General features: G+C 45.4%; 1 protein-coding gene across 6 annotated transcripts in view; it reads right to left on the bottom strand.

The window, feature by feature from the left end:
• The window catches only part of HP1BP3 (heterochromatin protein 1 binding protein 3), a 45,897-nt gene extending 34,729 nt beyond the window's left edge, over positions 1 to 11,168 (bottom strand). The window contains exons 1-4 of one of the 6 annotated variants that reach the window (XR_005240452.2): positions 11,048 to 11,160; positions 4,236 to 4,431; positions 3,701 to 3,800; positions 532 to 685 (exon numbers count right to left, since the gene is read on the bottom strand). Coding sequence is in view for 4 of the 6 variants with exons in the window: in XM_037998205.2 (XP_037854133.1) it covers positions 532 to 685; positions 3,701 to 3,800; positions 4,236 to 4,331 (350 nt within the window). In the remaining 2 variants the exon portion in view is untranslated. Of the gene's footprint in view, positions 1 to 531; positions 686 to 3,700; positions 3,801 to 4,235; positions 4,432 to 10,504; positions 10,530 to 11,047 lie in introns of those variants that run through there. The other 5 variants (XM_037998205.2, XM_037998271.2, XR_012089764.1 and 2 more) reach the window with 5 other exon arrangements.
• Positions 11,169 to 12,002: the final 834 nt, after the last annotated feature.

Below are 12,002 nucleotides of genomic sequence, written 5' to 3'. Positions count from 1 at the left end.
ATACATATCAACAGCAAATTTTACTTTCAGATTCTCAAAGTCAATTCTCCAACTGAATACTTCATCAAACATATACAGACTTTAAGGTCACACTACCAATAGCTTGATACAGACTAACGCCTTCTAACATAAGCACACAAAAGCAACCCACTCCTGGCACAGAGGTAGGAATAAAATAGTGAAGTGTCTTCTAGGTCAGATTTTTATAATTATGTTTCATTTCTTATTGAAGTCTTGCCAATGCTTAAAATATCAGATAATCCCACAATAAATTACAAGCTCAAAGACATATTCCAAAGTCAATGACAAAGCCTTTTGGATCATTCAAACCATTGTGTTCTGCTAACTACAGCATATTCTAACAGGTCATACAACTATATAATAAACCTATTTCAAATGGTAATTCTAAAAATTAAATCCAAATAGCCAATACCTAGCATAAGCCAATGTTATAACACTTTAAAACAATCTGATCTAAAGTCCTTTTACACATTCTTCAAATACAAATAGCAAGAAGACATAACTCCTTACTCCTTTTTGGTTTCCTCAGAAGACTTATTTTCTTCTTTCTCTTCATTCTCAGGTTCCCCCTTCGGCTGCTCTGCCTCACTCGAAGTAGCAGGTGGAGTTTCATTCTCTTGTTCTTCTACAGTGGAGACAGATTCCTCTGAACTTATGTCTGGTTCTAAAAAATCAGGTGAGCAGAATTGCATAAGCAGATGTATTCCAATCTGAGTCAATAAAAGGGTAAAAGTTTATCTTATTAAACGGACCAGCCGAAGTCTCCAACTAACAAATGAATTCTAGAATGAAAACAAATGACCACTAATGTAGTTTTCTTACATTCTTTATGTCACTCAAGTTGCCTGGTCAGGTGGTTATCTATTATTAGACAAACAGATAGACCAGGAAATTACATAGAAAGGAAAACTCATTTGATCCCAAATCATTTAATTATTCTACTTTGCAATATCCATGAGACTTATAATTAAGAAATTAGCCATTTTATAATTCAACAGTCAAATTTCAGAGAATAAGTAATAAAAAACTCATGTATTCTCCAAGAGGATGACTGAAGCAAGAGTAGAAATATGAGAGGGGAACATGGAGGTCTGCTGTTATTTGTGCCTTTCCTTCACAGCATGTCCCTGAGCAGGTACTATAAAACACAGAACCCCAGGCACTGGTTATGCAGGGACTTCAGAGAACTCCAAAACAACAACAACAACAACAACAAACAAACAAACAAACAATCACACACACACACACAAAAGAAAAAGGACTCCAGGGAGGCCGAGGCGGGCGGATCACAAGGTCAGGAGATTGAGACCACGGTGAAATCCCGTCTCTATTAAAAATACAAAAAATTAGCCGGGCGCTGTGGCACGTGCCTGTAGTCCCAGCTACTCAGGAGGCTGAGGCAAGAGAATGGCATGAACCCGGGAGGCGGAGCTTGCAGTGAGCCGAGATCGCACCACTGCACTCCAGCATGGGCGACAGAGCGAGACTCCATCTCAAAAAAAAAAAAAAAAAAAAAGGACTCCAGTGGCAAGCATATACTTCAAACCAAAGTATATGCTTGAAGAATTTGATCATTTAAATTATGTGAACTACTTATTGCAATAATGACAAGGACTTCTTTGTGGCCTACACATAAAGAGAATTTTAAAATGTCACTTCTTTCTTAAAACCAAATCGCATAAGTACAATTCTAACACTTATACTAAGCGAGTGATTGCCATCCTCCTTTGGCCTTCTCTGCTTCTAAAATTGTTTTCCATATGCTTAGGATCACAAAGTATTATGGATAGAACTTCACTGTAACAATGGTATCTGGGGATAAAGATACTAACTGCATTTAGGTTTTCCAAAATAAAATGTATTTTTCATCATGATATATCTTGTACTGCCCCTCACACCAACAACTTGACCTAAATGGCTGCATGGGCAAGAATTTACTATTAGTTAGTCATGTTTATTTATACTTTGTCTTATTCTAAAAAAGATGAAAAGCTAAGAATCATTCACGGGTTTTACTGCAATAAGACTTATAAATTTAATTTTACATTATTTTCTCTTCTCAAGAGTAACTGCTCAAGAGTTATGGCTTAAAGTTCAGTCACTCAACGGATACTGAATATGTAGTTTGTATAAGACTGTTTCCAACTCACTGAACTACTGTCTGTTTCTGGGTAAAATGTAGAGTTTATAAAATTTAAAATGAGTGAAGTCTAATTTCTATGTACAAAATGGGATAGAGAGAAGATTAAACAAACATACAACTTGTGAAGTGACACTGTTTCTTCATAAACTCTTGGTTGACTTTTCTAATACTTTACCTCTGAACCCTCTGGCACGCATTCTGAAAACTGATGTTATTAGTGATTTAGTGGCTTCAGCTGGCTGTTAAACATGGATTAAGATGGACCACCAAGCGGCTTATCCCACTGCTGGACAAGATAACCTATCTTCAACTCACCAGCACCCATTTACTTTTTCAAATATTCGGATTCTCATGTTTCTTAACTGCCTTAGGCTAGGGTGCTCAAATTGCTTACAGCATTCATTGAAGGAGTTAGAGAAAAAAATCCAGGCTCAGCCAGAAAAAAGAGTATATTGACTCATTATTGATGTCTGTCCTGATGCACCAAGGGATACAGGAAACAAGGATGCACGTATTTTCTATTCTTTTTTTTTTTTTGGAGACAGTTTCCCCTGTTGCCCAGGCTGGAATACAATGGCGTGATCTCAGCTCACTGCAATCTCTGCCTCCCGGGCTCAAGCAATTCTTGTGCCTCAGCCTCCTGAGTAGCAGGGATTACAGGCACGCACCACCATGCCCAGATAATGTTTGTAATTTTAGTAGAGACGGGGTTTCACCATGATGGCCAGGCTGGTCTCGAACTCCTGACCTCAGGTGATCTACCCGCCTTGGCCTCCCAAAGTGCTGGGATTACAGGCGTGAGCCACTGTGCCCGGCCCTCTATTCCTAATACATGCTAGTCAGCAAATAATTGATTGTAACAGCCACAACAGAGGCAGCACAGTGTGCTCATCCCTGAAAAACTTGAGATAAAAGGCAAGAGAGAAAGGCAAAAAGGGAAAAGACAAAGAAAAAAAACAAAAAGATCATGAGAAGAAAAATAAAGATGGGAAAAGGAGAAGAGATGGTTATAGACGCCATAAAGGAGCACCAGCACTCCATACTGATGGGTTTATGTTTCTTTCCATTTGTTATGCTCCCACCACTGACTGGCCCATCTTTTCTCTACCGATACCTGTTACAGATCAACAGATCACCATTTGCTTCTCTTAAGGCCTCCAGATGATTTCTGGATGAACTTTCCACGTCTATCCTAAAGGCCCACGTTTTCCGTTCTCCCACACTGCATTCATCCCCATGACACTTTATGTCCAGAATGCTACTCTTTGGCCATTCCTGTCATCCCCAACCATTTTTCTGTTTTTAATTCCAACATATCATTTTCACCTTCCAAAAATCTTTACAGAGAAGATGAAATCTTACTTTGCCCTCACGGTCTGGCAATGACATACCAATAGCTACTGATTCTCTCTCCACATGTTTCCCCAAAACACTTAGCCATGAAAAAAGAATAATTAAGTTAAAAGGAATTTATGGGACACTCCAAACTGCAGTATAACTTTTGATGTTTTAAGTTGTGTCACCATTTTACTTTACCTGGCTTTTCTTCCTCCCCTTCAGCAAGCTTGCTTTTGGGAGGAGTTTCCCGGGTAGAATTCACAGTTCGACGAATCGGCATGGTGCTATCTTCTACCTTCTAAGAAAAGAGATGGCCATAATCAAACATGCATTAAAAAATTCTGTTTTATCTCTTTCTCAAAGGGCCTAACTGGGTGTCAGAAGATGTAGGAGAATTCTTCAAGTCGACTCCAGGATCTGATGCAAATTACTTTTAACAAGTTTTTTTGAAGTGAAATATGATTTTTAAGATACACTTTTTTAAAGTATGTTATTTTAGCTTGAATTTCAAATGGAAACACATAATTATAGTTGATTTGCTATAAATTTAGAAGGTTGGAGGTTTTCTCAGGAATTTGAGGGGAAAGGGAAGATGAAAAGAATCTGATTTTGTTTGAAATTCACAACCTAGACTCCCCAAAGGGAAGGAGCATGTACCAAGAAGGAGGACCCAGCAGGGCCTGAAGTCAGGGATTGATCCAAGAGTGAGCTTCAAGAATGTGTCAGCCCCTACCTCACCTAACTTGTCCGCGTGGATCAGCTGAGCTCCTACTATAAGTGGGAGTGCCTTAGGATGGACGAGTTCACCTTGAGACGTATCAGTCGCCATTTTAAATAATTTCTAGGCCCGAGTACAGGTTACACTCTGAAGCCTCTGCTGTTAACCACAAGGATTTTTCCTAATGGTTTCAGTGTGGTGAAGAATCAACCTAAAGCACAGAAAAGACCTGGTGTGAAGATTAACAGAAACAAAACTAAACTAAAACTTCTAAATTTAATACACATCCAAAGGGAAAAAATATAACTATAAAATGTATAGTTAAGTGACAGATGATTTGGTTACTCAGAAAGATAAAACTACTAAAATATAGACTACATAAAGCAGCAACTAAGACGAATGCATAAGCCACAGCAGCTGTTGCACCTTCCGCATGAACAAAGACAAGGGCAAGGCAGCTCATATGGAACCTAGCCCCATCCCCTCCTGCCACCACCAGGAACTGAGGAGGACAGAATAGAGAGACTGAGGAACAGTCAGTCAAATGTTAGTCGAAGATCAGTTTACAAAGAGAAGGCTTTTGTTGTCACTGTTCTCAAAAGGGTAGGAAAACTAACTGTAATCTTAAACTCTATCTCTATTAGAAAAGTACTTTTTTTTTCTCTGTTAAGGGAAAACACAAGGGCAAAAATACTGCTGAATAACCCAACATTCTAGTAACTTCCAGACCCACAGAAGCAAATTTAGACCATCACCTAGGAGAATAAACGTATGCTTCTAAGACTGTCATATTTTTAATGTAAGGAAAACTAGTACAGAAGAATATAATTAAATATTCAAAGATCAAAAACCCATGCAGTCACCCAAGTTTACCTGATCACTAACACCCCCTCTTCCCCAAAAATCTCATCTAAGACTCAATGACATTTTATACAAAAATTCCTCTATTAAAAAAAGACCACTTAAGTGTTTAGATCTTTGTGCTAATGAACTATTAACAATGAGTGGGGGAATGACAGTCATTCAACTTCTACATTAAGCTCTAACCTTGTCTAAGAATTTAAGAGCTTTCAACTTGGCAAGTAACAGTCCCAACCTACAATAACTAGGATAAATCCAGAAAACTGAAACACAGAGGATGCATTCACATTTACAGGGAAAATATCTTTACGGGAACACCAAGAGCAATACCAGACTTGTCAACTGTCAGTCAGCTGCAAGCAAATCTTTCAGTCAGCTGAAAGAATTCAATGCAGTGTAACACACTCATACATAGTGAACTATAATATCCATTAATATTAAAAATTTTTTTTCTTTTTTTGAGACGGACTCTTGCTCTGTTGCCCAGGCTAGAGTGCTGTGGCACGATCTCGGCTCACTGCAACCACTGCCTCCTTGGTTCAAGCGATTCTCCTGCCTCACCTTCCTGAGTAGCTGGGATTACAGGCATGCGCCACCATGCCCAGCTAATTTTGTGTTTTTAGTAGAGATGGGGTTTCACCATGTTGGTCAGGCTGGTCTCGAACTCCTGACCGCAGATGATCTGCCCACCTCAGCCTCCCAAAGTGCTGGGATTGCAGGGGTGAGCCACCACGCCCGGCCTATTTTTCTTAATCATAAAAAGCCTTACGCAAATCTGCTGGTATTTTTACATGCAAACATGATACGGAAATAAAAGAGTATCACAATCAGATTATCCTTAGTAAAGTTATATTGCTAATAAATTCATCTTTCTTAATCAACGATAACACTAGCCAGGCTGAAAATGCTACAGTGAAGTCAACAACCTTCAGGAGTATCCGTTCATAGGAATCTTTAAAAAAATATTTTCCTGCCGGGCGCGGTGGCTCAAGCCTGTAATCCCAGCACTTTGGGAGGCCGAGACGGGCGGATCACGAGGTCAGGAGATCGAGACCATCCTGGCTAACACGGTGAAACCCCGTCTCTACTAAAAAATACAAAAAACTAGCCGGGCGAGGTGGCGGGCGCCTGTAGTCCCAGCTACTCGGGAGCCTGAGGCAGGAGAATGGCGTGAACCCAGGAGGCGGAGCTTGCAGTGAGCTGAGATCCAGCCACTGCACACCAGCCTGGGCGACAGAGCGAGACTCCGTCTCAAAAAAAAAAAAAAAAAAAAAAAAAAATTCTCCCATTTGGCACAGTAACTCATGCCTGCAACTCCAGCACTTTAGGAGGCAGAGGTGGGAGGATCCCTTGAGGCTAGAAATTCAAAACTAGCCTGGGCAACATTAGACTTGGTCTTTACCAAAAGTAAACAAATTAAAATTTAAAAACAGGCCAAGTGTGGTGGCTCACACCTGTAACCCCAGCACTTTGGGAGGCTAAGGTAGGAGGATCACTCGAGCCCAGGAGTTCAAGACCAGCCTGGGCAATACAGACCTTGTCTCTAAAAAATAAATTACAAATGGGAATGGTGGCATGTGCCTACAGTCCCAGCTACTTGGGAAGCTGAGATTGGGAGGATTGCTTGAGCCCAGAAGGTTTAGGATGCAGTGACCTGAGATCCAGCCACTGCATTCCAAGCCTAGCTCACAGAGCAGAGCCTGCCTCAAAATAATAGTAATAATAATAATTATTATTATTAAAAACACACACACACACACACACACAGAAAAGGGCCAGGCATGGTGGCTCATGCCTGTAATCCCAGCACTTTGGGAGGCCGAGGCTGATGGATCACAAGGTCAGGAGTTCAAGACCAGCCTGGCCAGTATGGTGAAATCCCATCTCTACTAAAAATACAAAAATTAGCCAGGCATGGTGGTGTGCGCCTGTAGTCCCAGCTACTCAGGAGGCTGAGGCAGAGGAATCACTTGAACCTGGGAGGCGGAGGTTCAAGTATGTACTCAAGTTCAAGAATGTAGTACTTAATACTATATTCATTATGTCTGAAGAACACTTAAAACTCAGTTATTTGGGATAAATATTAAGAGATGTTAGGGCCAGGTACAGTGGCTCATGCCTGTAATCCCAGCACTTTGGTAGGCTGAGACAGGGGTCACCTGAGGTCAGGAGTTCGAAATCAGCCTGGCCAACATGGTGAAACCCCATCTCTACTAAAAATACAAAAGTTAGCCAGTTGCAGTGGCGCACGCCTGTAGTCCCAGCTACTCCGGAGGCTGAGGGAGGAGAATCACTTGAACCTGGAGGAGGTTGTAGTGAGCTGAGATCATGCCACTGCACTCCAGCCTGGGTGACAGAGCAACACTCCATCTCAAAAAACAAAATAGAGATGTTAGCCTCATCTCGGCATTTCCTTAGTAAAAGTTGTTGAACTTTGAAGCTTCAATCTGTAGTACTTTCTTTAGAATACTGGGTTAGTACCAGCTACTACGCCAGGCTGAGGCAGGAGAATCACTTGAACTCGGGAGGCGGAAGTTGCAAAGAGCTGAGATTACGCCACTGCACTCCAGCCTGGGTGACAGAGTGAGACTCCGTCTAAAAAAAAAAAAAAGATGTTAGCCTCAGCTCTGCATTTCCTTAATAAAAGTCAAAGTCACATAACTTCAAAGCTTCAACCTGTAGTACTTGCTTTAGAATAGTTGGGTTAATTGGCTATTTAATAAATTCACTGTTCATTACAGAGCTAAGTATATGCAAGGTTAATTCACACTGCTAACATCACTGTACCTATGTTTTTTTTGTTTGTTTGTTTTGAGACAGGGTCTCACTCTGATGCCCAGGTTGCAGTATCACAGCTCGCGGCAGTCTCAACCTCCCAGGCTCAAGCAATTCTCCCAGCTTACCTGGGACTACAGGCATGCATCGCCATGCCTAGATAATTTTTCTCTTTTTTGTATAGACAGGGTTTTGCCATGTTGCCCAGGCTGATCACAAACTCCTGGGCTCAAGCGATCCACCTGCCTCGGCCTCTCAACATGTTGGGGTTACAGGTGTAAGCCACCGCATTTGACCCAGTGTACCTATTAACTAAACTTTTTACTATTGCATTTGTGAATGATCAGATTTTTAGGCTGCCACACTTGTTCCTGGCAGGGATCTGACCTGATTCACTTGCTGCATACCTGATGCCTGAGAACATACCAGGCACAGAATAGATGCTCAATTAATATTTGTTAAACTAAAGGATGAACAAATGAAACTTATTTGTGTTTTTCTCTCTTTTTTTTTTGAGACGGAGTCTCACTTTGTTGCCCAGGCTCGAGTGAAGTGGCGCGATCTTGGCTCATTACAAACCCCGCCTCCCGGTTCACGCCATTCTCCTGCCTCAGCCTCCTGAGTAGCTGGGAGTACAGGCGTCCGGGTCCGCCACCACGCCCGTCTATTTTTAGTAGAGACGGGGTTTCACCGTGTTAGCCAGGATGGTCTCGATCTCCTGACCTTGTGATCCACCCGCCTTGGCCTCCCAAAGTGTTGGGACTACAGGCGTGAGCCACCGCGTCCGACCTATTCATGTTTTTCATCTTGGTTCTTACGTGTGCCAAAAACAGTCTGAGTTCACCTGTGGTTTACATGGTCCTCTTACGAGCATCAGTTTGTTTAAAGTTAGTGTTTGAACAACTACAAAGATATGTTTTTTGTCAAGGGAAATACTTAAATTAAATCGGTTGAGACAGGGTCTCAGGCTGGAGCGCAGTGACATGAACAGGGATCACTGTAGCCTCGACCTCCTGGGCTCAAGCGATCTCCTCCCACCTCAGCCACCTGAGCAGCTGGGACTACAGGTATGCGCCACGACAACCCGACAGTTTTTCTATTTTCTGTAGAGACAGGGTCTCCCTATGTTGCCCAAGCCGGTCTCTAACTCCTGGACTCAAGAGATCCTCCTCTTTGGCCTCCCAAAGTGTTAGGATTACAGGTGTGAGCCACCATGCCTGGCTTTAAATTATTTGAATGCAAGCAAGAAAAAAAAGGATTGTAGAAATAAAAAGCCCAAATTTCAGTTTTAATTTATTCCCTCTACATTAAGAGAAAGCGGCAGAAAAGCGAGGAGTTCAACAATGTATTTCAGTTTACTGATACCCTTGATACCATGCATTTTAGGGAAAGTACTATAATTTCACATTTTACCATAAAATATATGTAATACATGTTATTAGTAATGCACTGAACACCTCACATTGTTCCCAATCTAATGTCATTCATTATACTCAGATTTAACGGGTCATGTCACAAAAAGAATGCCTGTAATTTGATTGCTGGCACCATTTGTTTTTCATTTTCAAATTTAAGTTATGTAAGCAAGCATATACTCGGTGTCTGTCTCGGGCATAGATGCTAAGGACACTAGAGTGTCTCATCTCAACAAAATCACAATCTAATTGGGTAAGGAGTTGAAACTTTCATCTGGATATGGAGAGTTCGGCATACTTTCTCCACTGACTTCCAGCCCTACCATCTTCCAAGTAAGCTTAAAAACAAAGCCAAAACCAACCAACCAACCCAGCAAACTTTAAAATGTTACTTCTATTTTGAAACAAATTACACTAAACTTTTGAGAAGAGCAATGAAAAATTTAAAAGCTAGTTTTTTGCCTATGCCAGGTTAAACAAAATTAAAGCATCTTTCAAAAATGACTAGTCACGTCTAGTTTCACTCTTAAGACAGCGTGCTCAAAAAGCCCCAGGCGATTTTTAGACGTTATTTCGAATTGGATTCTCACTTTCGATGCAATGCAAAGTCAGGAAGCGCAGTAACACAGAGAACGTGCACGCGGAGGCGGCAGCACAGTTCACCCGGTTCGGTCTCCGTACGGGAGAGAATTCTTTCTCAAAAAGGTTAAGTGACTGTCCCCGATCACAGCTGTCAATTCAGTACCAACCCTCAGATCTGGGGCTCTCACCTCACCACTCCTGCCTCCATCTCTTACAAACGCTCAGACGGGCGACTGTAACTTTCTGACGACCTACCGAGGCACCGCTCTCATTCAAACCCCACAGCCTAAGGTGGCCAGTAACCAGTTCTATGTTTCCCACCGGGGGAGCAAGACTCAAGGCCGCCGTCGCGGAGCAGCAAAGCGACAGCCAACAGCCCCGCCCGCAGAGGGCCGCGGGAAGGACGGCAAGAGCAGCGGAGACAAAGCGGCGAGGCGAGGCAGCTACAGGCCACAGCGGCGAACGCGCACGGCGGGGGAGAGCGCGGGCCGCCAGCAAGGCGGAGAAAGCTCGGACCGCGGACACCGACGGATGAGGCTGGGGCTCGGCGCGGTGACAGTTCGGGGCTCACGCTCGGCAGGGACACCGCGGCGCCTGCCCCGGCGACCGAAGCAGCGGCGGAACGCGAGCCTCAGCGCTCCGCACACTCACCACTGGGAGCTCCGTAATGGCGGCGGCGGGGGCGGAACCCGGGGGGCGGGCCCGCCGCAGCCAGTCACCGCCGCCGGCATCTTTCGAACCGGCTCCGAAAACCGCTGAGAGAGTGGGGTGAGGGGAGGGCGCGGGCGGACGCCGGACCGCGGCGAGCCTCGGAGCATGCGCAGCCCTCAGCCAATCGGGGCAGGCGGAGGACGCCGACGCAGGCGCGCTGGGACGCAGGGTCGCACGGCCAGGGAAGAGCTCCCCCTCCTCCCCCAAGTCCAAACAAAACAAGGGCGGGAGCGCGCGCGCCGGAGGGCCCCTGAGGAGGAGTCCGCCAGAAGGGCAGGGGGCTAGGTCGCAGGGGAGGGGAAGGGAGGGGGGCGGAGCGGTCGGGGCAGGCAGACAAAAGGCGCCACCTCCGGGGACCCGGGCGCCCCGCCCCCTCCTCTCTGGGAGCGGCGTCGGCGCCCCGGGCGAGCGGCCTCCGCCACTCGCCTTCGGGGCTCAGCGAGCCCGCGCCCACTCCCCGCCGCCTGTTCCGTCCTGCGTTACCTCTGCGTTCGGCCGGTCCTGGCGCCCGCGTCCCGCACGGCCTCTGGGCGCCGCTCCCGCCGCCGCTAGTCGCCTCCGCCGCCGCTGTCCTCCAGTCCCAGCCGCCGAGCTCTGCCGCCCCGCCCCCCTGCCCGCGGCCCCGCGCGCGCCCCCGCCGGCCCCGCCCCCCGCGCGTGGGGTACGAGGGGGCGCGCGGGGACGGGCGGACGCCGGCGGAGCGCGGGGCGTCGGCGCGCGTTCCCGGCGCTGCTTGGTGGCACCCATTGGCTTGGCTTGGCGTGGCGGGGCGGTGTCGGTTTCCTCGGAGGGGCGCTGCTTTCCCCCGCTAACCTTCGCTTTCACTGCTCTCCAGGGCAGTCCCTGCTCTTAACTGTGTTTCCGCTTCGGCCACCCGTCCGCCTTTAGCGGGGCTCGCCTTTTCCGCTTCTCAGTTTAGGCGCAGCTCTAGAGCAGACAACCTTTTTTTGAAGACCGTAGAAGAATTGGAAAACTAGAGAGCGGAGAATTCACTGCCTCGCATTAGCTCCCGTTAAGTCCCCAGACAGTACAGGGCAGAGTAGTGACTCGGGACTCAGAACTGAAAAGTTGAAACGGGCTTTCCGAGCTCCCTAATCCGCACATGCAATCTGCACATGCAGGGAGAGTTCCCCAGAAGAAAACCTTGACATTAGAAGACGGGATTCCCTTTGAATTATATTACGTTGCTATCAGCGTACTTAAGCAACGTACATACGAAGGAAAAGTGCAGTTCTTCAAAGCTAGTTTGGAAAGATTGTTTTTAAAGTTGCAGCTGTTGGGGGACAGGGGAGGGACTGGGTAATAAATGTAGGGAAATACCAGTAGAATTGCCCCAAGCTTACAGTACCCAAACGTATGTGCCAAGGTTTATAAAGACGACACCATTTAAGCACTCACCTGGCCTTGCCATTAGCATGATTTGTGTCACCAGCTTTCC

The sequence above is a fragment of the Chlorocebus sabaeus genome, chromosome 20 (assembly GCF_047675955.1).
Source record: "Chlorocebus sabaeus isolate Y175 chromosome 20, mChlSab1.0.hap1, whole genome shotgun sequence".
Taxonomy (NCBI): domain Eukaryota; kingdom Metazoa; phylum Chordata; class Mammalia; order Primates; family Cercopithecidae; genus Chlorocebus; species Chlorocebus sabaeus.
This window is presented reverse-complemented; position numbering and strand designations above follow the sequence as displayed.